At 52.9% G+C, this 25,584-nt stretch overlaps 8 protein-coding genes across 8 annotated transcripts; 4 read left to right on the top strand and 4 right to left on the bottom strand.

Annotated features, from left to right (window-relative positions):
- Positions 1 to 490: 490 nt before the first annotated feature.
- On the bottom strand, positions 491 to 8,218 carry Z520_09297 (uncharacterized protein; the record flags this gene model as incomplete). The annotated part of the gene is made up of 2 exons (XM_016779791.1): positions 491 to 520; positions 581 to 8,218. The coding sequence occupies 2 exons, from the start codon at positions 8,216 to 8,218 to the stop codon at positions 491 to 493; spliced, it is 7,668 nt and encodes a 2,555-aa protein (XP_016629110.1).
- A 984-nt stretch (positions 8,219 to 9,202) lies between these two features.
- Z520_09296 (uncharacterized protein) lies at positions 9,203 to 9,912 on the bottom strand (the record flags this gene model as incomplete). The annotated part of the gene is made up of 2 exons (XM_016779790.1): positions 9,203 to 9,492; positions 9,582 to 9,912. 2 exons carry the CDS (start codon positions 9,910 to 9,912, stop codon positions 9,203 to 9,205), a joined length of 621 nt encoding a protein of 206 aa, XP_016629109.1.
- Positions 9,913 to 10,642: 730 nt separating this feature from the next.
- On the top strand, positions 10,643 to 12,199 carry Z520_09295 (uncharacterized protein; the record flags this gene model as incomplete). The annotated part of the gene is made up of 1 exon (XM_016779789.1): positions 10,643 to 12,199. One exon carries the CDS (start codon positions 10,643 to 10,645, stop codon positions 12,197 to 12,199), a length of 1,557 nt encoding a protein of 518 aa, XP_016629108.1.
- Positions 12,200 to 12,871: 672 nt separating this feature from the next.
- Z520_09294 (subtilisin-like protease) lies at positions 12,872 to 14,543 on the top strand (the record flags this gene model as incomplete). The annotated part of the gene is made up of 2 exons (XM_016779788.1): positions 12,872 to 13,249; positions 13,431 to 14,543. The coding sequence occupies 2 exons, from the start codon at positions 12,872 to 12,874 to the stop codon at positions 14,541 to 14,543; spliced, it is 1,491 nt and encodes a 496-aa protein (XP_016629107.1).
- A 341-nt stretch (positions 14,544 to 14,884) lies between these two features.
- On the bottom strand, positions 14,885 to 16,708 carry Z520_09293 (uncharacterized protein; the record flags this gene model as incomplete). The annotated part of the gene is made up of 3 exons (XM_016779787.1): positions 14,885 to 16,149; positions 16,246 to 16,542; positions 16,615 to 16,708. The coding sequence occupies 3 exons, from the start codon at positions 16,706 to 16,708 to the stop codon at positions 14,885 to 14,887; spliced, it is 1,656 nt and encodes a 551-aa protein (XP_016629106.1).
- Positions 16,709 to 17,378: 670 nt separating this feature from the next.
- Positions 17,379 to 19,337, bottom strand: Z520_09292 (uncharacterized protein; the record flags this gene model as incomplete). The annotated part of the gene is made up of 1 exon (XM_016779786.1): positions 17,379 to 19,337. The coding sequence occupies one exon, from the start codon at positions 19,335 to 19,337 to the stop codon at positions 17,379 to 17,381; it is 1,959 nt and encodes a 652-aa protein (XP_016629105.1).
- A 1,232-nt stretch (positions 19,338 to 20,569) lies between these two features.
- On the top strand, positions 20,570 to 22,891 carry Z520_09291 (uncharacterized protein; the record flags this gene model as incomplete). The annotated part of the gene is made up of 6 exons (XM_016779785.1): positions 20,570 to 21,394; positions 21,442 to 21,475; positions 21,525 to 21,649; positions 21,749 to 22,136; positions 22,189 to 22,357; positions 22,408 to 22,891. 6 exons carry the CDS (start codon positions 20,570 to 20,572, stop codon positions 22,889 to 22,891), a joined length of 2,025 nt encoding a protein of 674 aa, XP_016629104.1.
- A 1,019-nt stretch (positions 22,892 to 23,910) lies between these two features.
- On the top strand, positions 23,911 to 25,506 carry Z520_09290 (uncharacterized protein; the record flags this gene model as incomplete). The annotated part of the gene is made up of 4 exons (XM_016779784.1): positions 23,911 to 24,732; positions 24,786 to 24,866; positions 24,924 to 24,970; positions 25,035 to 25,506. 4 exons carry the CDS (start codon positions 23,911 to 23,913, stop codon positions 25,504 to 25,506), a joined length of 1,422 nt encoding a protein of 473 aa, XP_016629103.1.
- Between the last annotated feature and the right edge of the window lie 78 nt (positions 25,507 to 25,584).

The following is a 25,584-nucleotide window of genomic DNA, read 5'->3' as shown; positions in this document are numbered from 1 at the left end:
AGCACGGCTTGGGTCTTCTGCCTGCAGCTCTTCAGCTGGCATCCCTCGAGCTAGCTGCATTGGCGCATATGCACCCGCTTCCGCCTCTCATGCAGCTCGCAAACTCCCTCACCAACCATGGGCCACACCTACAGGGATGTAGATGCAGAAAAGAACGTATCCCAGAGACCTCTGTAGTCAGACTGATGCATGTGGAATTTTGTTACAATAGCTTAGATCTTTTTCTCGTCGTTCCATCCCACGGGCAACGGGATCCGTGCGGTTTGTGTCTATGCTATCTATCCAACTTTTTACCAGAACAGGCCCTTATTCTAGATGCTCTGAAAACATAGTAAACCAGCCAATTCGAGCCAACATAGGTCAGTCAGTGCTCGTATTCAAAATCAGCCCACCCCCAACTGAAAAGTGCGCCTTGCTATGCCTTTCTAACTCACAATTGGTGTACCCTGCACACCTCCCCCAGAGCACTGCCCGCAAAGCATATTCTGCGTTAGTGCCTCTGCACACAGTTCCATTCATACTGCATTCGTGATTAGCCAAAGCTCGTTGCAACTCAGCATATCAAGTCGGAGGAACTCACCACTCGCCCGTCTTCATCCCCGGTGTAGACAACTTGGGGCATTGGGAGGATGCAGCTGATCCCTGCATTCACATTTGCTCCATCATCCCGGCTGCCGTCAGCATGGTTGAGCTGCCGAATGAGCTCCAACTCAAACCGCCCGTCGCGGACCACTTTGCTCCAGATGCGCACCTGGCCCCTCTTGTGGCCGGTGAAGACCAGGTCTCGTTCCAGCCACTCGTTGCCCGCTCCCTCGTAGCACGCGCACGAGACAATGCTCTCCTGCGAGCGGTCTCCAGAGTCCTGTCGCAGGAGCAGATCGCCGTTCAGGGTATACATGCTGATCTCATGCCCGTGACAGAGGACAATATTTCCGCTAACGTCGTTGATGGCCGCACATTGCACGCCCAGCTCCACATCCAACTTGCGGATGAACTCGCTGCGGTTGAGATCCCAGAGCATCACCTGGCCATCTGTCGAAGCTGACAATAACGCATTGAACGACTTGGATATAGCCAAAGAACTCACCGGCTTGCGGTGGCCGAAAAGTGTGGCGCGCGGATGCAGTTCCACACTCTTCCCGCTCTCGACGACTGTCCACACAGCCACGGTGCAATCTGTTCCAGCAGTGATCAATGTTTTCGAATCCGCAAACAGCGCACAAGACAACTGCCCAATATGCAAATGCTCAAAGAGTCCGATCTGCTTCCTGCTTTCCGTCGAGTAGAAACGGACGCTGTTGTCGGAAAAGCCCCATTCAAGGTACATGTCGTAATCCGGAGGGATGTTCAGTCTGAAGGGCCCCGAGCACAGCAACCGATCAGACTTCCAGGAGTATCTGAGCGAAGCCACTCTTTCCCCGGTCTCCAGGAGAGTCGAAGGAATGCGAGTCAACGATTCTGCGGCAGTGTCAAGCCGCTTATAGCGATGCCGGATCTGTTCCCGCGCGGGATGCGGTTTGGCAAAAACCTGATATGGTGTCTGGCCGAAATTGTGAATGATTCCAATTGTAGCAAGCCGTTCCAATGGGTCGCTGATGGCGTCCAGATCCTTCGCACCTTGATATGAGAGGTAATGAAACACGTTCACGGCTTCCACGGCGGCTTCGCCCTTCTGTTTACTACCAAATATCAGGTCAATCCATTTATGTAGATTGCGGCTGACATGGGGACTCTCGAGCGCCTCACGCTGCTTGGCAATGAAGATGCGAGGGTCTCCCTTTGCCCACGGTGGGAGCTCAACATTTCCAATTGACTGCGAGGTTTGCCTGGTGCCGAAGTCAAAGTCGTTGACGTTGACCAGAAACTCTGGCAGGTAATAAAACTCAGGGGTCAATTCGCGGACGTCGGTCATGTTCATTCGGGCCGCTGACCTCCAAGCCCCTTCTATCGAGAAGAACATGCGATCGGGGTGATCAAATGTGCCGCCCTGCAAGAGGAGGTATGACTTGACGAAGGGTTGCAGGCGAATCAAGTAAGATGTCACAATCATTGCTGAGGAATAATGCGTCCCGTAATGAAAAGCCGGGGTGTTGTTGTCGCCCATTTCCGCGAATGTTTGGTATCGTTCTCTGAACTCTCTCTCGCGTTCCATCGTCTGACAGCCCATGGGTTTGGAAAGATCGCGAAACGTTCTCGGATCTGTGAGGTCCAGTTCTTCACTGGTGTAATCTGCGATAACCCACGGGAATACGGGATACTGTGTCAAGTCATTGTATGTTCTTCCTGCCATGGTGTTGATCAGCATGAGATAGTGGAAGTTCGACATTTCCCCCTTTTGCCATTTGCGAGTTGCAGCTAGAGAGCTCGACTGCTGACCGAACACATTCGCAAACTTGGACCCCAAGGTCTGCGGTTCGTCGTCCACGCTCCTCAAAGTCTCATAGCGCCAGGCCGTTTCTGAATGATTGCCCAGTCCATTGGGTGAAGGAGCTTTGGCGCTGATGAGACTGTGCAAGTCGTTCCGGATCTGAGGCGAGATCACAGTCAACAAGTAGCTTCTACCATCGCCGAAGAAGATCTCGATCGCAACATCGCGGAAAAGGAAGCGCCGCTTCGAAACGCTGATAATGTCAGACCACTTCCAGCTTCGAGTGCCATGTTCGTCACTCCGGGGGACGATTTTGCGTTCTGTGACATCTCGCCCAGAGATCATTCGTACATAAGGATCTCGCTCTTCCTGTGGTGCTTGCCAAACATTCACAATCTCGCCATCAGAACGTTGAAAGAAATTGTCGAGAATATAAATATAGTCCTTGCCCAAGATGAGCAGGCCCTCGACCGCTTCGAGTCCCAGAATGCGCGAAATGTTGGCAACGTGCTTGACCTGGTCTCCGCGGTGAAGGCTGCGCATCACCTTCCGATTCTTGTCTTCGAACTCATCCATCTCAGCATTTGGATCTTCAACCAATTCGAAACTCTCCTCGCCTTCCATGGCTTCGCTTTGGGTGTCATTTTCTGCCGCCTGATCGAGAGTCTGGTCACTGCTTTCTTGAAGCGCAGGGAATGGCTCAGTCCCGCTGTTCACGCGCTTGGGAGTATCGACGACTGGCGTTGCTCCGCCTGGTGTAACGCCTATCGATTCTGCCGTGGACATTTTGGTATTTCTAGTATCAAGCCGCAGTGGCATGTCAGATCCTTTCCTCTTTGGTTGCTGATCATCTTCTGTATAGGTGTAGTCCTCGTGCAATCGCATACGCATTCGATTGCGCCCTTCCGTTTGATCCAATCTCCATTTTCTGGGTTTATTGGTAGCAAACAGCCCGGCGGGTTTACTGGTATCCCTTTGCATCCGATTGAAGCTGGCTTCGGTGTACACCAGGTCATCCTGCTGGTCTTGGAGCAGTCTCTGGTGCTTGAGGTATTCGGAGGAATAGATATTGGAAGTCCAATTTTCGAAAGCAATTTCATGGCGACGAATCAAATCATCACGGTCGGCCTCTTCTCGTGCCCATTGCTTGACCTTCTCTCGCCGGCGCGCTATCCTCATCCGGCCATTTTCCTCCGTTCTCTTGTTTTCTGAGGTGACGAACGTATTCCACTGCTTTGAAAGGGTATCAAAAAACAAAGAATCCAGCTCACTGCGGTGCTCGTCGACCCAGTAAAGGAAAGTCTCATTGTCAAGTTCGACCAGCTTCGAAAAGCCGCCAGCCAAGCCTTGCTGCTCCGTCGTGTCTGTTTGCCCGAAAATTGCCGCTGCTTCGTCGGGCTTCTGAACTAATATTATCCTCCATAAATTGGCCGCCGCTTGCCGTACAGCGTCGGTGGAGGAGATGAGGTTGGCATACAGAAGGTAACAAATAAGCTGCAGATTGGCTGATTGAGTGTCTTCGCCTGAGAGCAGGACCGTCTGCCAGTATGTCAACTTTTCCAAAAAGGGTAACGAATCGCTGTCGTGGATTGATGAGAGACTAAGGAGGACTGTCCGGAAAACAACAGCGCGGATGATGGCAACTGTTTGCGCACACAGCCGCACGCTCTTCAGTTTTGCAATATCAGGACGTTGAAGATATTCTAGTATAGATCCTGATAAGTCGAGTACCGGATCGGCACCGCCAATGAACCATCCTTCGAAAAGAGCTTCTTCAAGATGTCCGAAGAGGCGGGCTAGGTTGATCAAAACCCTTGGCTCCGTCAGGATTGTTTGATTTAGAGCTATATGGTTCGCGAGCTGCGAGACGGTATTCCTCAAGATCCACGTTTCGAAGTAAGATTGGTGTTCGATGAAGCCAGGTGGCGTCTTCAGGAAAAGGCCGAGTCCTGGAAATTCTTTCCGAACGAGAATCTGATCCATGAAAACAGATATGACTATCTCGAGCAGACCCTGAACGATAGAATGACCATCGTGAAGTTCAGGCACCTTTCCTATAGCAAGGTTCGAGCCGCTCGAAGCTGAAATTGCTGTAGTGGTGACCGAACTATTCTGGCGGGCATGGTCCTTCGTGACGAGGACAAAAGACGAGCCTCTCCGAAGAGTCTTACCTCTGGTCGCCGTAGATGAGTTTTCTGCATCTATAGTCCGGATGACGGGAGGAGTGGTCGAGAGTGGATGAATAACGACGTCTCCGCCGTCGAATGTCAGCGTTGAATCCCGGGCATCCAACTCCGTCTTTGCTTCAACCACGTCAGAGCCGACCACAACAGGGAAGAGGACGGCAAGGAGATCCTGAATATACGAAGACGTGGCTGCAAAGTCTCGGAACTTCTGCGACCTAGTGTGGAGGTCTGCAAGAAATTTGACGACAGTGTTGAATGTTTCGATGTGTTGGCTTGTGACAATAGTGAGCAGCGGATTCGGTGGTGCCATTGTTGACATGGAAAGTCGTTCAGGAGGTCCACTCAGCTCTTCCAGTGGCGGAGCCAGGAACGAAGCAGCTTGATGCCTTTTTGATGACACAATTGTTTTCAGACCGCTTTGCAACATGCCTGTAATGACTTCGAGGATTTCTGGATAGAAAACTGAGAGCTCCTTTTTATTGGCAAAGAGGTCGATGAATCCGTACAGGTCGAAGTTTCTGTCCAGATCCAGATTTGCAACATCAAGATCAAACAACACGGCAAACAAAGCAGGCCATAATGCTGGAAGATGCCACCATCTCTTCAGACGATGCGTCATGATGGTAAAGCCAGAGGTCTTGGACGTGTCCTTGAATTTCTTGACATAGGCGTCGCCGTGTACGACGAGCAATCTCGCCAAAATCCTCATCGACAGTACCACAACTTCTGGTGACGTCTCGGACAGCAGATACAGAAGCCACTTGTTTGTCACTGTTTTAGCAAATTTCTTGATCAGGGTATCGTCATCTTTGCGGCACAACATCTCCGAATAGAGGCGGAGAACCTCCATTCCGATCTCGAAATGTGACAAAGTCGCCGTGGCTTCGTCCTTGGGACCATGAGATGATCCAGCTGACGAACTTCTTTGTCGTGCTTCCCTGCGGATGGTTTTCCGCGCTGGCAACCCCAAATTTCGTTTGTTGACGGAGAATGTTATGAACAGGGCGAGTGAACGTAAAGTTTCCGCGGATAAAGTTTGAGGTAACAGGACTTTGATTGCGGCCATATACTGTGGCATGATGGGCCGCATCACGGGCTCCGATTTCAGAGCCTCCATCAGTCGTTTAAGCACTCTCATTCTGGTTAGTCTCTTCAAGTTGAAGCGTTTGTATTCACTTTGTTCCCCCAACACCACGAATTGGTCAAAGTATAGTTGTTGCACAGGAAGTGGTCCACATCTCCAGAGGCTGGTGTCTGCTACTAAGACTTTGTAGGCCAAAGGATTGTTGATGACAGATTTTGTCAAGTCCTCGGAATTATAGCCGGTGAAAGAAAGGATGGCGGCCAACACCCTCATGCTCAACCCGGTCCTATCAAGTCTTGATGTTGGAATTGCCCAAGCGACTTTGGCAGCTTCGCCGTTGTTCTGGGAGGGGAGGCTGAGCTTTTCCTTCAAGAGCATCGCTAGAATTGCGTAACCACCATCTCTCTCCATGACTTCGCTGTTTCTCCAACTATGTCGGACGGTTTCCAGGAGGATGTCTACCGCGAGAGCAACGTCTTCTGTCGTCCGTGCGCGTTGAACGAGTCCTAGTCCGACCGCGCCACAACCACCCAAACGCCAGCTGGCATCGTCTAGTGATTGCGGAACGGTCACCGTAGGATCACCCATGAGCAGGAAAACGCCTCTAGCTTGTGTCAAAGCATCATTGATTGAAGGCACTGCGCCGTTGATCGCCACAGCACTTGTGCCGGAGCGCGTGTAGGCCACCAGATTTTTGGCTGCCAGTTTTGACAGTGACTTGACCAGTTGAGTCTCATCAATGTTGTTTCGATCATCATTATCAAGGATTGTCGCAGGGGAAACATTGATCAATATTTTGTCTTCGCGGATAAGACTGCTTGCCTTCTGTCGGATCGCCATAATGAGTTCTGACTGTTCCTCCTTTCCGGGATGTAACATCTCGTTTCGCAAATTCAGCGCTGCCGAGGCTTCATAGGTCTGGAAAGAACCAAGGCAATCCTGGAAATTACCATGATATTTTGGACCGAGATAGTAGAAGACGGCGATCAAGTCATCGCTCATGGCGTCTTGAAACAGAATTGCAGAACCAAGTGACCACTTTGACAGACAAGCTACTCCGGCAGAAGTCGGGGATAAATCTTGGGGTGTACCGAAGAACGCTTGGACCTTGACGTTGTTTTGGCCTCGATCATTTGGAGGTGCAGAAGGATAATTTGCCTTTTGCTGCTCAACGAAGTCCCCATCTACAAACAGCAAAGCCTTGGAAGAAGATGTCGTGCGTGGTCGCCTGTGCACCACACAGATGTGATACCATTGATCTGGCTGAAAAGCAACTGACTTGAATCTGACACTGGGCTTGTTGCCTTGGATCGCGGTCTGTAAGATAAGGTGATGAGTGTCTTTCTCGAGGTAGGCTAGAACGAAACAACTTTGAGTCCTGTCGAAAGCGCCAAAGAGTGTGGTGTGGGCTTGAGTGTCGAAAGTATCGAACCGTGCCCAGAGGCTCAGAGTATATCCAGCATTGTCGAGAGGCGGGAAGGGTCTACCAAGAGTAGCTAGTTCTGTGGATGCATAGCCATGCTGGGACAAGTCAAATTGCAGACTCGGTGGCTGTCGCGAAACAATGATCGCATCATGCAGGAATGAAGCTGCATCAAAAGACGTACTGGCCTGTTTGAACAAAAAATGGGCATCGTCCAGGTTGGATACGCCCTCTTGGCACAAAAGTATAGCCACTTCCTTCATCAGAACCCTTTCAATCGAAGAAAGTTGCTCTTCAAAGATCAGCTTGAGCACGGCAGTGAAAGTGCCGGCTGTGTGTGCGGAGACAACATTCTGCCGTGATGTCGACAGTATCTCCTTGAAGCTGAGTGGCAGTGCAACTCTCAGAAGCCGTTGCGGAATCTTCTCAGCCTTGATACCCGTTGTCCATAGCCCAAGCATCTCAGTTAGCAGCTCCGGTACTGCCAACTCACCAACATTTGCCAATGATTTAACAAGGCCTGCACGTGCGGAAGTGATCGTTTCTTCTGAGAAGAGCCCGCCGTCTTGTAAGGTTGTGGACCGATCCAGAGCAGTGTATATGTCCTCTATTATTTCCACGCCAGTAGCCGTCGCAAAGAGGATCCCAAAGAAATGTTCTAAGTGAAGGTCGTCACCTGTCTGACAATATAAGATGGTGAAAAACTGTTCCAAGGTGCATTGCAGAGAGTCCCAACCACCACTGTCCACTTTTGTTCTGAAGTACCTTTGGTTTCCCTCGTGCCCTTCCAAGGCCGCACCGAGCACGCCGAACCATTGTGAAAGAAACTGGAGGAATGACTTGGTGGTAGCAGGAGGATCGGTCGGCACAGAGTACTTGTCAACGAGCGAGCGAAGCAGACGGAGTAACGCTTGGAAGCCACCGGCTCGTCGAAAACCACTGTGTGCCCCGTGGACATCACTATCATCTTTCAGGAAGTGCCGCAATTGTTGCAGGCAGGTTGCCTGATCAAGACTGTTTTGCAGAGCATTGTAGGAGCTGTAATCGAGAGCTTCCAGGCTCTTGACGAGTTGCGCAATGTCCTTGTCTTCCGGACGCAGAATGTCCGCGGTGGAAACGGCCCGCGAACGAGTGTGAGTGTTAACGGTGAGGCCCATGTCTTTGTACCACTCGGGCCCACCTCTTTTTTGGCCTTAGCACCGTAGATGAGATTCGCTGCGACGGCATAGGGAGAAGTGAAGGCGTGACAAAGGGCGTTGAGCTAGGGAGAGTCTGGGGCTCCAGTCAGGGACCGATCCAACACGCGGCGGGACATCGAACGGTGAGCATCGAGAAATGCCCTTTGCTCACGCAGCGGGGAAGGACTGGAGTTCTTTCAGAGACTGCGAAGAAGCAAGTGGGTGTGGAAGAAGGAGTGGATAGCAGTATAAGACTCCAATTTCATACGCTAGACTTGGTACAGAGGACAATACCTAGGTAGTCACTGTTTGTATGTGCCGTGGGGAGCATTCCACCGCAGATGAAGGGGGGTTCTTTGTGAAGATGGAAAACTGCGGGTGACGTTGGAGGCCGCACTTTGTCGGAAACGCTAGATCTCGATTATGGCCCCCGAACATCACCTCAGCCACCAACGATGAAGTGACAAATGGGTACCTCGTACAGGTAACTCGATAACACTCTTAGAGCGAAGATATCACATCGCGACGGAAATCCCGGTCAATGGTTCACAGATCATAACTCCTTCGCGTTAGCCTTCAGTACATCAATATTGAGGCATTTCCCAAATAGCGCAGCCTGATCTCGTAACCAGGAAGCCGGATCAGTCTCGTCACGGTCGTGCGGCTCGCACTGGAAGTGACATTCAGCCTAGCCCCAGGCTACAAAGTTGAGGCTGGTGCGGCCTCAGATGAGTGGCACGCTGTGTTGCAGGCCCGCCCTCTAACACCCGACGGAGTACTCGATTTGGGGATGCCGGACATCAAAGAGTCGGACAGGAAACCCTGAAAGATATTGGGCTCGAGAAAGCATCTTCTCATTCTGATCGTCCAAGCATCCAAAGGCTAGAATGCGTAGCTTACTTCATTCCATGTTCCGTCCTGCTTTTCTCCACCTCGCCATTCAAGCGCTTGACAACCTCTCTGCTATTCAAACGCCCCATCCACTCGTTGTACTTTGTATACTTGTCTAAACGCTCTCTCCTGCCCCAGTTCCCTCAACAAGCCCATTGCCAGAAACGCCCATGTCACGAACGACAGATCTGCATATGTGCATTTATCTCCCACGAGATAAGCCTGCTTGGTGGTGGTGAGATGGGTATCGAGCACGGAAGTAACTCGCTCGATCTCATCCAAATAGCGATTGATGGCGCTTGGCAGCTTTTCGTGATGGTAGCGTGCGAACCAGACGGCTTGGCCAAAGTACGGTCCTTGCCCTATTCGAAAGCTAGTCAGATGCTGTTCATGTAGTGATGTGGAAGAGCCTGGTAACGACACAAAATGGTCCTGGACTGAGAACGCCTACCTGAGACCTGGAACATCAACCACTGCTGCAAGAGGTACTTTTCGGGAGCGGTCTTGTAGGACAGCTTTCCCTCTTTGTCATACTCTTCGATCAGATACAAGACGATCGCACCAGACTCCCACAGCGTTATGCCAGTGTTTGGATCCACGATCGCAGGCAACCGGCCATTCGCATTGATCTTCGTATATTCCTCGGATTTGACCTCGTGGATTTCGATGACATGCCACTCAAAAGGAATGTTAAGTTCTTCGAGGATGATTTTTATCTTGTAGGGATTGGGCGCTCCCCAGTGGCCGTAGACAGTCAAGGGTTTCAATGTATTGGTAGCCATGTTGGTGAGTGAGAATCTAGGCTTCTGGTGGCTTTGGTTTTGAGAGTACTCAAGAAAGACTTGTCACAGAAGGCGAATGATGTTGCTGGCACCCGGATTGATGGATTGGTTGAGTTGGCCGAATGATCCTGTCTCAGGTTCGAGGAAGTAGGCAATCAGCCTTCATCTTTATAGCCCAGCACCTGGTGAGCTTCGCGCGAAGCGATTTCGAGTCTCGGAGATTGTCCTGGCAAGCTGCATTGCAAATATCGTCGCATCCTTCTTTGATCACGCTAAATTTCCCACAATGACTGCGTAGCCGTTCAGTTCCAATTTGATTTCGTCCGAACAGTACCTGACCAGTGGGCTGACAAGGTCGATGAAAGGAAAAGCAGAGACCCAGTGAATTTTGGCTTAGAAACCATGACACTAGTGGTATAACCCAAACAGGATTGGTCTGGGATAGCCGGGTTCCTCCTCCCTGATGTCAAGCTACATTCAACATCACTCCTCCGAAAAACATGAACTTGAGAGGAACACCTGGCCCGCTACAATAACAGGGGCTGGCAAAATCCACTCTGGCCACATCAGGATCTCGTCCGAGACGGAGGACGGAATGGTCTCGCGCAAAGCTTTCAATCGCATTGCTCGGAGTTTGGATGCGCACATGATTTCCACCTTCGACAGACACCTCCAATTCTCCCCTTCGATGTGACCTTTCTAAGTTGGGGTGGTCCATTCGACACCAGCGATGGAGAAAAACGACTACCTCTTCGTCCATTTGACATCGTCTCCTAAAGATCGAACGTCGCAACAACTTCAGTATGCTGCATGCAAGGCCCATATATCTCGAAAAGTCCACCGAAACCGCCGCCAAAAGCTGAAGAAGCAGGACGAGGATACCTGCAGGAACCACAGTTCAGAGTCGACTCCTAACACAGCCCTGCTGCCCGTGATATTCAGGGGAAACTCTGATCCTTTCAGTTGCCAGATGATTACGGTGACGCCCATTGTGAATCACGCGGTCTCATTCGTTCGATTCCATCTTAGTCGGTGCTGGTCGCCAACCTACATGGCCCGGTTTGAGGATATCAACCCGGTAGACTGTCCCATTTTTGGAATCAGCAGCACGATCGGCATGATGGCGGCTAAATGGGTCTGGTCCTTTTTTGTTGCGGATGTTGGGACATTCTGGTCTGCTGTGGCAAGTGTACTGCCACTGATGACTCGCTTCGTTCCGCCGGCGAGTGTACGTGAACTCGAACGAGTCTCTCTGGAGCTCAAGGCAAAAGTCCTGGCAGGTCTGAGAAGAGCTCTGCAGGACGGGCCACTGAAACATCAGCCTAGCATGACTCTGATCTACCAAGTCAAAGCGCTATTCCGAGAGGCCACGACGAGCGGAGATACCCATAGCGCCAGCATCCACGCGAAAGTCCTGTTATCGCTTGCCGAGCAACTACCCGTCCAAGAATGCCAAGGTGGTGAAGATGTCCTAGGCATAGCTCTGTGGGGAGACAGCCTCTCAGCTCTATTTCAACTGCGTCGACCGATCCTCAATTACCTCAATTGGATGCCTCAGATAGTCGCCACCACGTGGACTTCGGCGGAATCTCTGCTCCCCGTACCTCATATAAGCGATCTCTCTGTCCCTGAAAGCGTGATCAGTCCACAGCTTCGACAGGCGTTCAGCCACATCCGTCGAGTCCTGAACATCGGCAAGGTTCTGATGCCTCTTGACGGCGACGACCATCTCAGACGCGCCCAGCTGATCTTCCATTGGCTTACCACCAAGTCTGAGTATCACATAAGTAGCTTGCTGGACCTGTATTTCGACCTCACCGAGGCAGAGACATCCCGTGGGTCGAGCGAAGGTGGTAGACACACCGAGGCAGCTCTCGCACTGGCTCTATTGTACGTTTTTCAAAAGAGCTTTAGCGACACCTCGCAATCTGACTGCATCGATATTCACGACAGCACAGCCGTGGTTCATCCGGCACTCCTCGCCAGAATGAAGACTGCACTTTTGATCTGCTCGCAGCAAGAACGCGTTTTGTACAAAGATGTACATTTCTGGATACTCTTCATAGGCTCGTTTTGCGAAGAGCGCTTACAGACCATAAGCCCACGAGATCACAATATGCTCGGGGAGTGGTTCCATCAGCAGCTCGCCGAGCAAGCTCTTGAAGCGGGACTCAGCAACTGGGTTGACGCTAGATCTGTACTGGCGAGATTCGTCGTCAACGACTTCCTCATGCCTCCTGCGCAGAAGTGGTATGGACAGACAATATCTCATTATAGCAGTGTGTGAACACACCAATATATGCCTTGCCTCGGTAGCGACGGTAGCCACGTGAGGCAAAAACGTAGGATACGCCCTTGCTATCGTAAGCCCTCGACGAAGAAGGATGGTCGACAGCAGGAGGCTGATATTGAGGACCACGGGTCTTATGGAAAAAATACCCGCTGATGTGTTGGGATGGAGAAATGGCGAAACGGGGCGGGTGACGGGGAATGCAGCGAATGCAGCCAATCTGAGCTCGGGGATAAGTACAGGGTCGGCCGGGGTCCGCAACCGGCCAAAGTGCCTTGCCGTGCCTTGGTCCAGCGGTCACTGGGACACTGGAAACCCCCAGTGACCCCCAAGCTCCCAGTGGGTGCCAGTGGCTCCCCGGCAACAACTGGGTCTAGCCCCAAGCTGCCGAGCTGCGTAAGTGGCAGCCTGGTTCAGGCGTTAGTAGCAGCAAGCAGTCATGCGTCCACTTGTGGCTGTGGCATCATCCAGCCAGCACTATTATCTTCTTATCCCGTCTGCTGCTCTTGCTTCCTTAAAGATACCATCCTTCCCATCACTCCCATCATCACCTTCGACTCCTTGCACTTTCTTCATCTCCCGTGCAGCTTGATCCATCCAGGCTCGCACTTCTGTTGCCCTTCTTGCTGTATCCCTCGTCTTCCCATCGTTGTCAACCTGCTCTGCATCATGAAGGGCTACGCATTCGCCTTATCGCTCCTCCCACTGTTGGCGGCAGGTTCGCCAGTCCTCGTGGACACCATCCACAACAATGCTGCTCCTGTCATCTCCTCTTCTAACGCAAAGGAGATTCCTGACTCCTACATGGTTATCTTCAAGAAGCATGTCAGCGAGCGGGATGCTACCGCCCATCACTCCTGGGTTCAAGAGGCCCATGTGTCACACGAGTCCCGCAAGCTGGAGCTTCGGAAACGTAGCCAGTTTCCTATGTCAGATGATACGGTCTTTGAAGGATTGAGACACACATACAACATTCCTGGCGGCCTTTTGGGCTATGCTGGTCATTTCGATGAAGGAGTTATCGAGATGGTCCGCAGGCACCCAGATGTAAGTTCCTACTCGTTTTGTCTCAACTCTTTGGTCTTTCAGTCAGCTTCCATTCGTCATACGGCATCGAGATGATGGCTCCACGATGCTCCTCTGCATCCCCAGAACATTACATATTTTATCCTGCTTCCTCGTCTTCGCTGTCGTCTCAGCTCTAAAGCTCACGTGCCCGATTGCTTAGGTTGAATACATCGAACGTGACTCCGAGGTCCGAACCATGAACCACACTCCGGCGCTCGAGAAGAACGCTCCTTGGGGCCTGGCCCGTATCTCCCACCGCGAAGCCTTGGGCTTTGGAAATTTCAACAAATACCTCTACTCCACGGATGGCGGTGAGGGCGTCGACGCCTACGTCATTGACACCGGTACCAATATCGACCACGTTGACTTCGAAGGCCGCGCCAGCTGGGGCAAGACAATCCCGGTTGGCGATGAAGATGTGGATGGTAACGGACACGGCACACACTGCTCTGGCACAATCGCAGGCAAGAAGTTCGGTGTCGCTAAGAAGGCAAACGTCTACGCTGTCAAGGTCCTCAAGTCGAATGGCTCTGGCACCATGTCCGATGTTGTCAAAGGCGTCGAATGGGCTGCCAACGCTCATTCTGAGTCCGTAAGTGCTGCGAAGAAGGGCAAGAAGAAGGGCTTCAAGGGCAGTGTTGCCAACATGAGCTTGGGTGGTGGCAAGTCCAGAGTCCTAGATCTTGCCGTCAACGCCGCCGTGGACGCTGGTCTTCACTTTGCCGTCGCTGCTGGAAACGACAATGCCGATTCTTGCAACTATTCGCCTGCTGCTGCTGAGAAGGCCATCACTGTCGGTGCCTCTACCTTGGCTGATGAACGTGCTTACTTCTCCAACTACGGTACTTGCAACGACATCTTTGCTCCCGGTCTCAACATCCTCTCCGCCTGGATTGGCAGCAAGTATGCCACCAACATCATCTCTGGTACCTCGATGGCATCTCCTCACATCTGCGGTCTCCTTGCATACTTCTTGTCTCTTCAACCGTCGAACGATTCCGCCTATGCCGTTGCCGAAATCACCCCCAAGCAGATGAAGGCGAACATGATCTCCATCGCTACTGAGGGCGCTCTTTCCAACGTCCCGGCTGACACTGCCAACATCCTCGCATGGAACGGCGGTGGCAAGTCCAACTATACTGAAATCATTGGTGATGGTGGCTACACCTTCAGCCAATCCGCTGATTCGTATCTCTCTGAGAAGGCCTCCGAGCTGAAGGCCGAGCTGAAGCAAATTGCCGCCGAACTTGAGGCTCTTATTGAGAAGTCTTAGGAGGCTCGTGAGCTGGCGGGATCTTAGTCGTGCAATTCAGCCATTCGTTGAATGACACAGGCATATCGTACAGGCATAAGGGATCGGGGCGGGGATAGGTGGTTTCATCCTAGATTTGGGCGGACTGGTAACCATGGCTCCCCCTGTTCTCGTGGGATGCTGGGCTCATGTATATGAGATACATTGGCATTGTTGATCTACAATCATATCGCATATCAACAGAATATGTCCCAGTAGATGTGATGTTTCTAGAGTGGCTGAATGGCCCGCGGCGTGAGCAATGTGCATGGATTCATGACAGCGTATGTGTGCGGCAGCCCCATTCCTCACCATGTGAATGCCTACCGTGTAGTCGTCCTGCCTAGCAGAGGCGCGGTCTCCTCATGGGCATCCAGTTTCTTTTGCTTCTTCACCCTTTCTCGCCGTTCCCTGCCTTGACTCGCGCTGTCCTCTCCGTTCTCCACAATCTCCTCTTCTTCCTCGACCTCCTTTTGCGGCAGGACCTTGAACTCGCCGTCCACGACTCTGCTCACGACCCACGACCCCGTTTCCGCGGCGGCGGCCTTGAAGAACTCCTGGTTCTCCTCGAACGTCCTGTTGCCCGATTCGGGACAGTACAGGTACGTCCACAGACCGGCAAAGGCGTTTGTGGCGGCAAACACCAGGAACAGGTAGTACTCGAGGTGGTCGAAGCCGATTGGAGTCAAAAGCGTGACGGCGAAGTTGGCCAGGCCCCAGACGATGACGCTGACGGCGGCGCCTTGGGCGCGGGCCGTCGACGGGTAGATCTCCGTGGGGATCAGCCAGGGCGGCACCAACCAGCAGATCCCAAACACCGCGGTCGCCAGGTATAGGAAGATGATTCCGGGGATGCCCGTGGCGAGTAAAGGGATCGAGAGGCGGAGGCGGTTGAACGCCAGCCCGCCCAGAAGGGTGAGCAGGGCGAAGGAGATGGCGAGCCAAAGGGCCCCCGCGACCATGAGCTTTCGTCGGCCGATGCGGTCGATCAGGACCCACGCGACGGTCATCATGGCCAAGTAGAAGACGTAGTTCCCCAGCGTGATGTACTCGGCCGTGTTGACCCCGAATCCCAACAGTTGGAATATCTGCGCGCCGAAGACCGACACGGCTCCATACCCGGTCAGGGCCTGGTTGACTTGGCCCATGACGGTCACGACGGTCGGGTGGAACTGCGAGCCCGTGGGCGAGAGCATGTCCCAGTATCCTACAGTGCCTTCCTCCTGCTCCCGTTTGTGCGCCTCGGTCAGCTCCGTGATCCGGTCGTCGACCTGGTCCTTGCCAAAGACCCGGGCGATGCTCCGTTTCGCCCGCTCGTTGTCGCCGTGCAGCACGCACCACCTCGGTGTTTCGGGCAACAGATTCGCGACGGCCAGGAGGAGGAGAGGGTAGATCTGCATGACGATGATGGGCACGCGCCACGCCCACTGGTTCCATTTCCCCAGGCCGTGCGTGACCCCGACGTTGAGGATGTACGCCATGTTCAATCCAAAGATGTTGGCTTGGAATTCCTGCGCCAAAGCCGTGCCGCGGGCGTCGTCTTCTTGTAGCTCCGAACTGTACACGGGTACAACTGCGTCGATGCCTCCTATACATACCCCCCCCAAAAAAAGGGGCGCGGTGTCAAAAACAGAAGTGCCACAATACATATGTATGAGGGGTTATGGAGATGGTGCGGACCTACCGACTCCAAGTCCCATGACGACCCTCCCACAGAGCATCGTCGCCAGGGCGCCCTGTTGACTGGTGCCACCGCCCATGCCCGCGACGAACATGAGCAGATTCCCCAGACTGGCTGTCACCAGGCACGCGAAGATGCCCGGCTTGCGGCCTTTGGCATCTGCGAACCGTGATGCCACCACCGCCCCCACGGCACAGCCCAGGTAGTAGACCGAGACGACCAGCCCGACCAGAGCAGAGTTTCCGGCAATGCCCATGGTATAGAGATAGTTGTAGTTTGTGTTGATCAGAGACATCATGCCTGGCAGTAGCAGAGCAGCAGAGATCAGTCATGGTCCTCTTTTTTTCCAGAAATTCATGTTGGGTATCTCACCTTGATCATACCCGTACAGGGCAATCGCCGTGGAACTGAACACGACCACCTGGGTCTGCTTGTCCATGATTTTCCTCAGACTGTACTTTCCCATCTTGCCGCCGCGGACGAGTCTCGTAGATCGAAATAGGTCCCTGCGATGATTTACTCTCGTTCACAGTTTGTCCCTCCACGAAAGCATCAAAAAGTCATCAATAACGTCAACAACGTAGTAGGACAAATACTGCGAGGGATCCGGATGGTGGGGCAGCCAGGTCGAAGCTCATCGGCATGGTGTCTGCAACTGTTGGCTGAACTGGGCTGGTTTGACTGCTTCGATAGAAAGGGTGGGGGGAGGAGAGTGGCCTACAACTCGCCAGCCAGACCTTGATTTATGTACATGTGTACTCGGTAGACGATTGACAGACAGGTATATACCCGCTGGTAGCTAGAAAGAAGTGGTGATGACGTCTTTCTGCTGCTAGCTATGGTGGCGGCTTGACCAAAGCTCTCCCCGCGTCTTGCTCGTTCAATGGGGCCACTCTGCGCACAAGTGGGATCGGCTGATCTTGCATTCCTGTAACAACTGCATACAATACCCATTGACATGAGTCTACCGAGGCCATGTGACTACGTGCAGGAAGACGGGGAACATCGGCGCGCTCTCGCCAGAGAATCAAACCGGCCAGCGAAATCTTCATCTTCGAAATTCCTTGTTCTGCTGATATTGTTACATTGTAACGCTCGGGCTGTGTCCGACACACCGACTTGGGCGTGGATAAATGTCATAAACTCATAGACCGCCGTTTGCGCCGCCTTTGCAACAGCTGATCTACCCGCTCCTCCTCTATGGATTGTCTATCAGGTACGAGCCCATCATACCGGCCAGCCGGCATGGGACCTTGCCCACCAAATCCTTCTCTCTCATCCAGGATATCGACGTGCCTGATGACATCGCCGTCAATCTCGTTTCGGAAGGCAAAGTCGGGACCCGGCTCTCTCCACCCGTATTTCACCCTCAGCTCCGCCAGTTCTTCCGCGATCTCTTTGCCGGTCAGCAAACAGCCATTGTCGCCCAGTTTCTCGACAATGGGACGTAGCAGTCGTGCAGTGCCCAGGAAGCTGTCGTCCCGAATGATGGCCGAGTTGGCCCAGGATATGACACCTATCAACGCCACCAGCTGAAAGAACGGTAGCAGTCCCAATATTGAAGCCGCCCATCGCCACTGTACAGTCACCTTTTGCGAAGGAACTGCATACCAGCCTAGTACATTCCGCCGTGGACCGTTGTAGTCGATTGCTGCCACTGCTTCAATGCCGAACTCCATGATTCGTTCAGATATCATGGTTGCGTTTGCAGGGACATTGGGGCTCCACCAGGTCTCCGTGTTGTATCGGACATATTGATACATATCATCCGGCGTGTAGTTGAACCCAGACCATCCAATCGCCCCAGCAATGATCTTTGCTTGCTGATTGGGCATCTCATATGACGCAGCCGGTTCTCCGTTGTTCAGGTATTCCTGGATTCCTTGCACCTCCGATATTCTGCTTTGGCACTTGAAGAAAGCTGCTTGTGGGATTGTATCGCCATTGGCGCTTTGCAGCGCCATCACTTCTGTGCATCGTGGCCCACAGGTCGAATTGAGCACACCGATATACGTCATTGCTCCCGGTCCCACATGCACGACGTCGAGGGTGGTTTTCTCTCCAGTCTCATCACGGTAAGTAACGTGCGCGTTGGTTCCGTTGCCGCCTGCGATGACTTGCAGCTGTTGGCAGGTGGCGGTTGTACTGATATTGCGGTGAGAGACCAAGGTGAGCTGAGGGTTTTGGATATTCTGATCTTGAAATACATATGTCATGACGCTCCAAGCAGGGTTGCCGTAGATGGTGGGAGTGCCGGGCGTCCCAAAGCTCGGAACTTTTCCCTGCCCGGGAGGATTGCCTTCAAGGAAGAGATAATCCTGGCCTTGAATGCCAAAAAAATTGGCAGAACCCAATTGCGCATCAAACTCGGGATCTTTGGCTCCCCAGACGTCACGGATGACGGTCAGATCAGCGATACTCATGTTACCGAATCGGCGTTCTGGAAAGCTGGAGGTGTTGAGGTTGTACGTCAACCCAAGCAAGGCCACAAGAACTTGCAAGAGGACGTTCAGTGACAGCCAGAAAGCACAAAGCCACTGTGTCGTGTTGAACCAGAACCACACGCCTCCAGGAGTCCTTGCTGCCCAAAATAGCCGCATGACCTTCCGCAGACTGTCGCAGCGCAACAACAAATCGAACTCGTTCAGCGGGCGGTATTTCGAAGCCAATATTCTCCACCGCATCATGGTTGCGTATTCTCGTAGCGAGCTTGTCAGATTGTTCCCGAGAAGGAGGGAGAGGAGCACGATGAGGGCATTGAAGGCTTTGACCTGTGTTACTGTCATCCACAAGAGGTTTCCGAAGGCTCCAAGGCATGCAGCCAAGAGGCCACAAAGCAGCGACGTGATGAACCATTGCCAGATGCACACAGTGAACAGCCGGCGACGTTGACGGTCAGGTTTGAACTCTCTGGTTGTCCGCGATTCCAACCCATAGCCTCCGGTTGAGACTGAGTGCCTCCATGGTTGTCGTAGTCGAGGAGGAGCGAACTTGGGGTAGGAGGAGCGATTGCTATCTGGCGAAGGGAGGCTATTGCTCCAGGTTAAAGACTCGGATAGGGATTCTGAAATCGGCTGAAGAGGTGGCTTCTCCATAGGAAAGTGTCGCAGGCATTATCTGAATGGCGTCTGGGATGATTGTAGGCGGTTTGATAGGAGTGAAAGAGGAGGTGTTTGTGGCATTGAGCCATCGGTGCTCGACAAGTGACCCATTAGAGTTTTTTCTTCTCGCGGAGTGACGGAGGGGGGCGAGGATCTTGTCTTTGGATTAGTGGCCAAGTCACTCCAATGTACCAAGCGGGCAAGATATCGAGATGGAGGGTGGCGAGTCCACTCGTGGTCCAGACTCGCAACGGAGAAAGAGAGCGGCTGAGAACAAGAATCAACATTGGGAAGCGGAGCGGCTGCACTTCCTCGTTCAGGCCAAGTGGGCAGAGGACGAGGCAATTGAGTCAATTGAGGGGGCTGAATGGGTGAGACTTCCCTTTAGCTTCTCGCTCTCGTCGCCTGTTGATCCGAAGTTTGTCGAGGAGTGGAGGAGTGGAGGAGTGGAGGAGTGGAGGAATGGGTGTTCCTGTTTCTCCCACCTCGTACAAAGTTCATGATTCATCTTCACATGTTCTCAGCTTTGTTCCTTGGGTCGTTTGAAGCTCGAAGTGCTGTTGCGCCATGGCCGTCACGGCCCACCACTGGGCTACCTACTAAGCACCCTCTAACACTTACACCTTTACCACTGAATCTACCACAGCGCCTATACCACAGCATTACAACACAGTACTACCTAGGTACTCAGCTAAAGTTGCGGGGCGAACGCCGCCTGCGATGACTGACTCGCTCACTTGACCTGCTTACCTAGGTAGCCAGCTCGGGCTACTAGGCCAAGCACCCCACGGAGCTCCCCTAAGCAAGGATTGAATGTCATCGCCGTCGACTTCTCCACGCCTTATCGATCCATCATCGTCTGTGCACTACATACTCGTACATCAGCTCTGTCTATCAACGCTACCAGCGCCAGTCGGAACTCTTTTGTTGCGAAGTTGTTCATCTATTCCATCATGGCCCAGGCCCTCAATCCCGCAAGACCACGCAAGCGACCCAGGGCGCTACAAGCGTGTCTATTTTGCCGCACCCGGAAAAATAAATGTAACGAGGAGATGCCGTGCTCCTTTTGCGTCGGTCAGCCATCCAACACCCTTCATGGCACGAAGCTCCGCTGATAGCCTCGGAAGCCCATGAGGTGGAATGTGTCTATTCCAGACCGTTGCCACCCCAAGAAGCAAAGTGGGCGTCCTGCCCTCCTAGATCTGCTCCTTGAATATCAAGCTCACATGAGGATTCCCAGAACGGTGGAAACGTTAGAGAGGAGGATAGAGGAGCTAACCCTCAAATTGAAACAAGCCGAAGAGGCTCTTTCTCATTCAAGGCAGAGCAGTCATCCGGCTCAACAATCGGCCCTAATGCCTGACTCAATGCCTTTGACCGAAGCCTTCCGAACTCATGACAGCCTCGCCTCAAAGGACGGCAGGACCATCAATCCAGTCCCTGCCGCTCCCGGGGCCGATGAGTCCACGGCCCAACGGGAAGGCTCTTGCACTCCGGACGGCGCAGATCTCAATGTTCACACACAGGGCTGGGAGTACTACGGCCCGTCTTCACCCGTCGCGTTTCTTCGCAAAATCCCCGGCCTGTCAGAGGAGCGGTCTGAATACTATGCTGAACAACCCTCCAGAACTTTCCTCGCTTCGCTTCTTCATAACAACATGTTCCCTCTGACACCGGCGGAAGGGGCTCTGACCCACACGGATCCGGAGACCTTTGCTCGCGAGCGACTTTACTTTAGAGTATCCAGGAAATTCATTGATGCCTATTTTGATAACCTCCATCACATACAGCCAGCCCTGAATCAAGAGAGATTCATGACTCGTTGCGAGGAATTGTGGTTCGGCCACCAAGTCACTTACCCATCCACATTCATCGCTCTGTATTATAGCGTTCTTTCCCTTGGAGCGCTCCTTGCGCATCCGAAACGCAGCAAGTTTCATGGTCTGGAGCATTTCGAGTGGAGCCGGATATTATTCAGAGAGGCATGTGAGGCCATGTTGCGCCTTGGGCATTATACCAACTTGGATATGGTTCAGTGCTATTACATGATGGTAATATCTCTTGAAAGCCATGTTGATATTACTGACACATTTTTCAGGCCAAAATTGCCCAGCACGAGCTGAACCCCCATAGTACGCTTCGAACTCCTTGACCATGTAGTCTCGGGACTGATGGTGATAGTCACGTACTTGTACACCGGTCAAGCTATCCGAATAGCTCTGAGTATCGGACTGAACCGCGCGTCCCAGGCTCCAGGGAACGCCCTTGAAAGGCACTCGACAGAATCAAGCCAAACCTGGTGGTCGGTATCGAAATCCGCTTGGCAAAGATCTTTGCTGACTCTGATCCAGGTCCCTTTACTGCCTAGACGTGTAAGCTAGCAGAGTTTATCTCAATCTCCAAAGCGGTCATTGACGATAACTAGCCAGACCAGCTTCGCTCTCGGTAGACCCGATGGCTTGGGCCCGGATGCATTTCATACTTGTTCCATTCCTGGTTCGTCAAGTGGTACTCCACAAGACGCCGGAAGCAACGACGATGCAAGCATTCAAATTCTGCCGACAATGGTAGCGTTTTCAAGAGTCATGCGACGTGTCGGCTCCGATCTCTACGCAACTCACTATCCATTGGTTACCAGACTTCAAAAGGCCGTTGACCTGGCTCGTGAGCTTGAACACTGGCTAGCAGAACTGCCGCCACGATATCAGGAGTCTAGTGATAGTATCACTCGCGCTTTGAAATCGACTTTGTCGGTGAGCTGCGAGGAAAAGCAAAGGATCGTCGTTTGGCTCCGTCCGTCACCCACAACCTCGTTATTCATGCTTTGTACTGACATTCCGACCAGGATATCACAATCTCCGGATGGTGATACATAGTTCAGTCATCGGCAATGTTCCAGAGAAGGATCTCAGAACCTGTGCGCAAGAGCATTGGGAACTGTGCATAAATTCGGCAATGAGGACCATTCAAATCATCCACGAAACCTTTCTTAAGTACAACTTCTTCCAGACGTGGTATGTAGGCTCGCTTCTGACTCATCGGTGGCGGCTGACTTTTGGTCTAGGTCTTACAATTCGACATACATCCTTTTTGCTGTAACAATCCTCTTCATTGGAGTGTTCCATCCTCTGTGTTGTGTCGACTCAGACCTGATTTTGGCCCATGTCAACCAGGCCATTGTTGTTCTTGATGCTGTGGAAGAAACGGTTGTGACCCGGAAAGCGATTGCCATCATCACCGAAACTCTCGCACGAGCAAAGGATCATTGCCGCCATGCTGTGACCCTGAAACCTTCAAATGCTATGCCTACAACGTCCCCGGCGGCAGTGAGCAATGCTTCTCCCAGTACAATCCTCAATTTCGCCAATGGCGCAGGTTCCTCTGCGATTGCACCATCGCATGCACTCTTCAATCAGGGTCTGCAGCCCCTAGGAGTAAATGGTCTGAACTACATGCAGGGAGGTTATGACTTTGAGACTTCATCCTTTTGGACTGAATGGGCACAAAGTTTAGGTGGCGTGACTGACATGAACTATGGATGCCCATGAGAACAGCCCCCGAGTCTACTCGACAAATATCACTGTCCCAACCTGAATCTGAGCGCACGGGGCAGCCCTCGCGGGAGGCAGCTCACGCAGACCCTAGAGTCGCCTTCGCTCCTTGACTCTGGATATATGCGAGCAGCGTCCACCCGACCTTCACTCAGAATGGAGCTATGCCTTGCCTCACACTCTTGAGGACGACGTGTCCTCTCTCAGACGGAGAGAACTCGTATGGATAAATCGATCACATTGCGTGACCAGCGAGCCACCAGAATTCGCGCGAGGGTACATCGATCTGAAATCGTCTCAACACTCGTGATCGTCAAGCTCGAAGATACCGCCACACTCCCAACGTGCAATGGCTTTGCGGTCAACTATTTCCACCCGTCGAAAGCAGACCATGGAGGACGGTATCAGTGCTTCCAATATCATGCATGGATAATGAGCACCTTGAAGCCCAATGTTCCACTGCTTCGGCAATTCGGATGCCATCGGCAAATGATGCGGCCATTTCCAAAATGCTGCCTTTTACCCAGTGTCCTCGTCGACCTTTCATTTCATCCAGCCCCCTTGCAAACGCTTCACTTGCCTCCTACTACACCGACTTCTACAAGGTGTGAATCCTACGATATTACTAATGGCTGCGGGAAATTGGCTAAAAGCTCCGACTGCGGAGTGAGTGAATACAGCAGCCACATCCACAGGACACTATGATCTCCGGTTTATGTGGTGGATTGTCGTCATCTTCCTGCGACCTTGTATGCATGCGAGCGAGAAAAAGATGGAGTTGAGCGAAAATACCTGGTTAGACTGCCCCAGAGCCGGTGGCAGGTCGGAGAATGGCCGCCGGTTAAAATACCACATATGAAAACACCCCGGGTAAAAGACGATCTGGGGCCTTTGACAATCCGTACGGGGCGATGCAGGTGGGTGCGGGGAGACCAAAAAGTACAAAGTACATATGTTGTACCTGCATGGGAACTTGTTTGGCCAGAGGATCGTCGACAAGATCAAGGGAGCCAAAAATGAGGAACCTCGTTGTCGCTGCTTTGGCCGCTGGCGTCTCTGCGTGGACCTATGCACCAAACACTACATACTCGGCGGCAATCTCGATCAATGCATTACAAACGTATCAGACCATGATCGGGGGTGGATGCTCAGGTGCATTTGGCATCGCCTGTCAGCAGTTTGGCTCCGTGGGCCTGTCTCCAGCGAATCAGGAAATTGTCACTCAGATCCTCTTCGACGAGAACATTGGAGGACTGTCCATCGTTCGCAACGACATCGGGTCGACTCCAGGCCATGTCCCTGGGGACGTTGCATCCATCCTGCCAGTCTGTCCGCCGACGCCAGAAGGGCCGTTCAACTATGTCTGGGATGGAAATGACACATGTCAACTGCAGCTTACGCAGACGGCACTCAAGTACAACCCCAACATCTTTGTGTATGCCGATGCGTGGTCTGCTCCTGGCTGTATGAAGACCGTGGGCACCGAGGACGAAGGCGGCCTCATCTGCGGCGTCAGAGGCAGTAGCAACTGTAGCGGCGACTGGAGACAAGCATATGCCGACTACCTGGTGCAATACGTCAAATTCTACGAGCAGGAAGGTATCGAAGTCTCGCTGCTGGGTGCTTACAACGAACCGGACTTCAACCCCGTCACCTACGCCTGCATGGAGTCGGACGGCTACCAAGCCAAAGATTTCCTGGAGATCTTGTACCCGACCGCGAAAGCGGCCTTTCCCAACATTAGTGTTGCGTGTTGCGACGCCACTGGCGCTCGCCAAGAGAGGAACATTTTGTACGAGCTGCAGCAAGCCGGAGGCGCAGATTTGTTTGACGTTGCTGTGAGTTCGCCACGGGTGGAGGGAAGCCCAAGGAGCAAAGCTGATGGATGCAGACATGGCACAACTACCAGAGCAATCCCGAGAGACCGTTCAACTCGAATGGAAAGCCAAACCTGATGACCGAGTGGGCCGATGTAGATCAAATCCCTCCCTCCCAGCCCTATCCAAGACTGACTGACAATCTGACACAGGGCTCGGGACCGTGGAATGCCAACTGGGATGTGTCCGGACAGCTCGCGTAAGGGACACCCACTCTACCCTGCATCCCTCCCCTGGATCTCGGTCACTAACTATTTTGCCAGCGAGGGATTCCAATGGGCCATGTACATGCACAACGCCTTTGTGAACTCGGACACGTCGGGCTACACGCACTGGTGGTGCGCGCAGAACACGACGGGCGACAACGCCCTGATCCGGCTCGACTACGACAACTACTTTGTGTCGGCGCGGCTGTGGGCGTTTGCGTCGTACTTCCGGTTCGCGCGCCCGGGCGCCGTGCGCGTCGAGGCCACGAGCAGCGCCGAGAACGTCTACGTCAGCGCCTACGTCAACACCAACGGCACCGTGGCCATCCCCGTCATCAACGAGGCCCATTTCCCCTACCAGCTGACCATCAACTTGGGCGCCGGCGGCATCAATGCCTCCACGGCCACGGCGTATTTGACCGACAACGCGCACAATGTCACCATGGTGGGACAGACGCAGATTGGCAGTGGCGGCGTGTTGGAGGCCACCATAGAGCCCAGGGCCGTGAAGACCTTCTTCTTGAGCTAGGTCCACCTCGGCTCCGGACCGTCCCTGCACTGGACAGCGACGATAATGATGTCTAATAACGCGAATTAAAAAAGGGGG

The sequence above is a fragment of the Fonsecaea multimorphosa genome, assembly GCF_000836435.1.
Source record: "Fonsecaea multimorphosa CBS 102226 unplaced genomic scaffold supercont1.23, whole genome shotgun sequence".
Lineage (NCBI taxonomy): Eukaryota > Fungi > Ascomycota > Eurotiomycetes > Chaetothyriales > Herpotrichiellaceae > Fonsecaea > Fonsecaea multimorphosa.
Note: the sequence above shows the minus strand (reverse complement) of the source record. Positions and strands in the feature narration are given on the sequence as shown.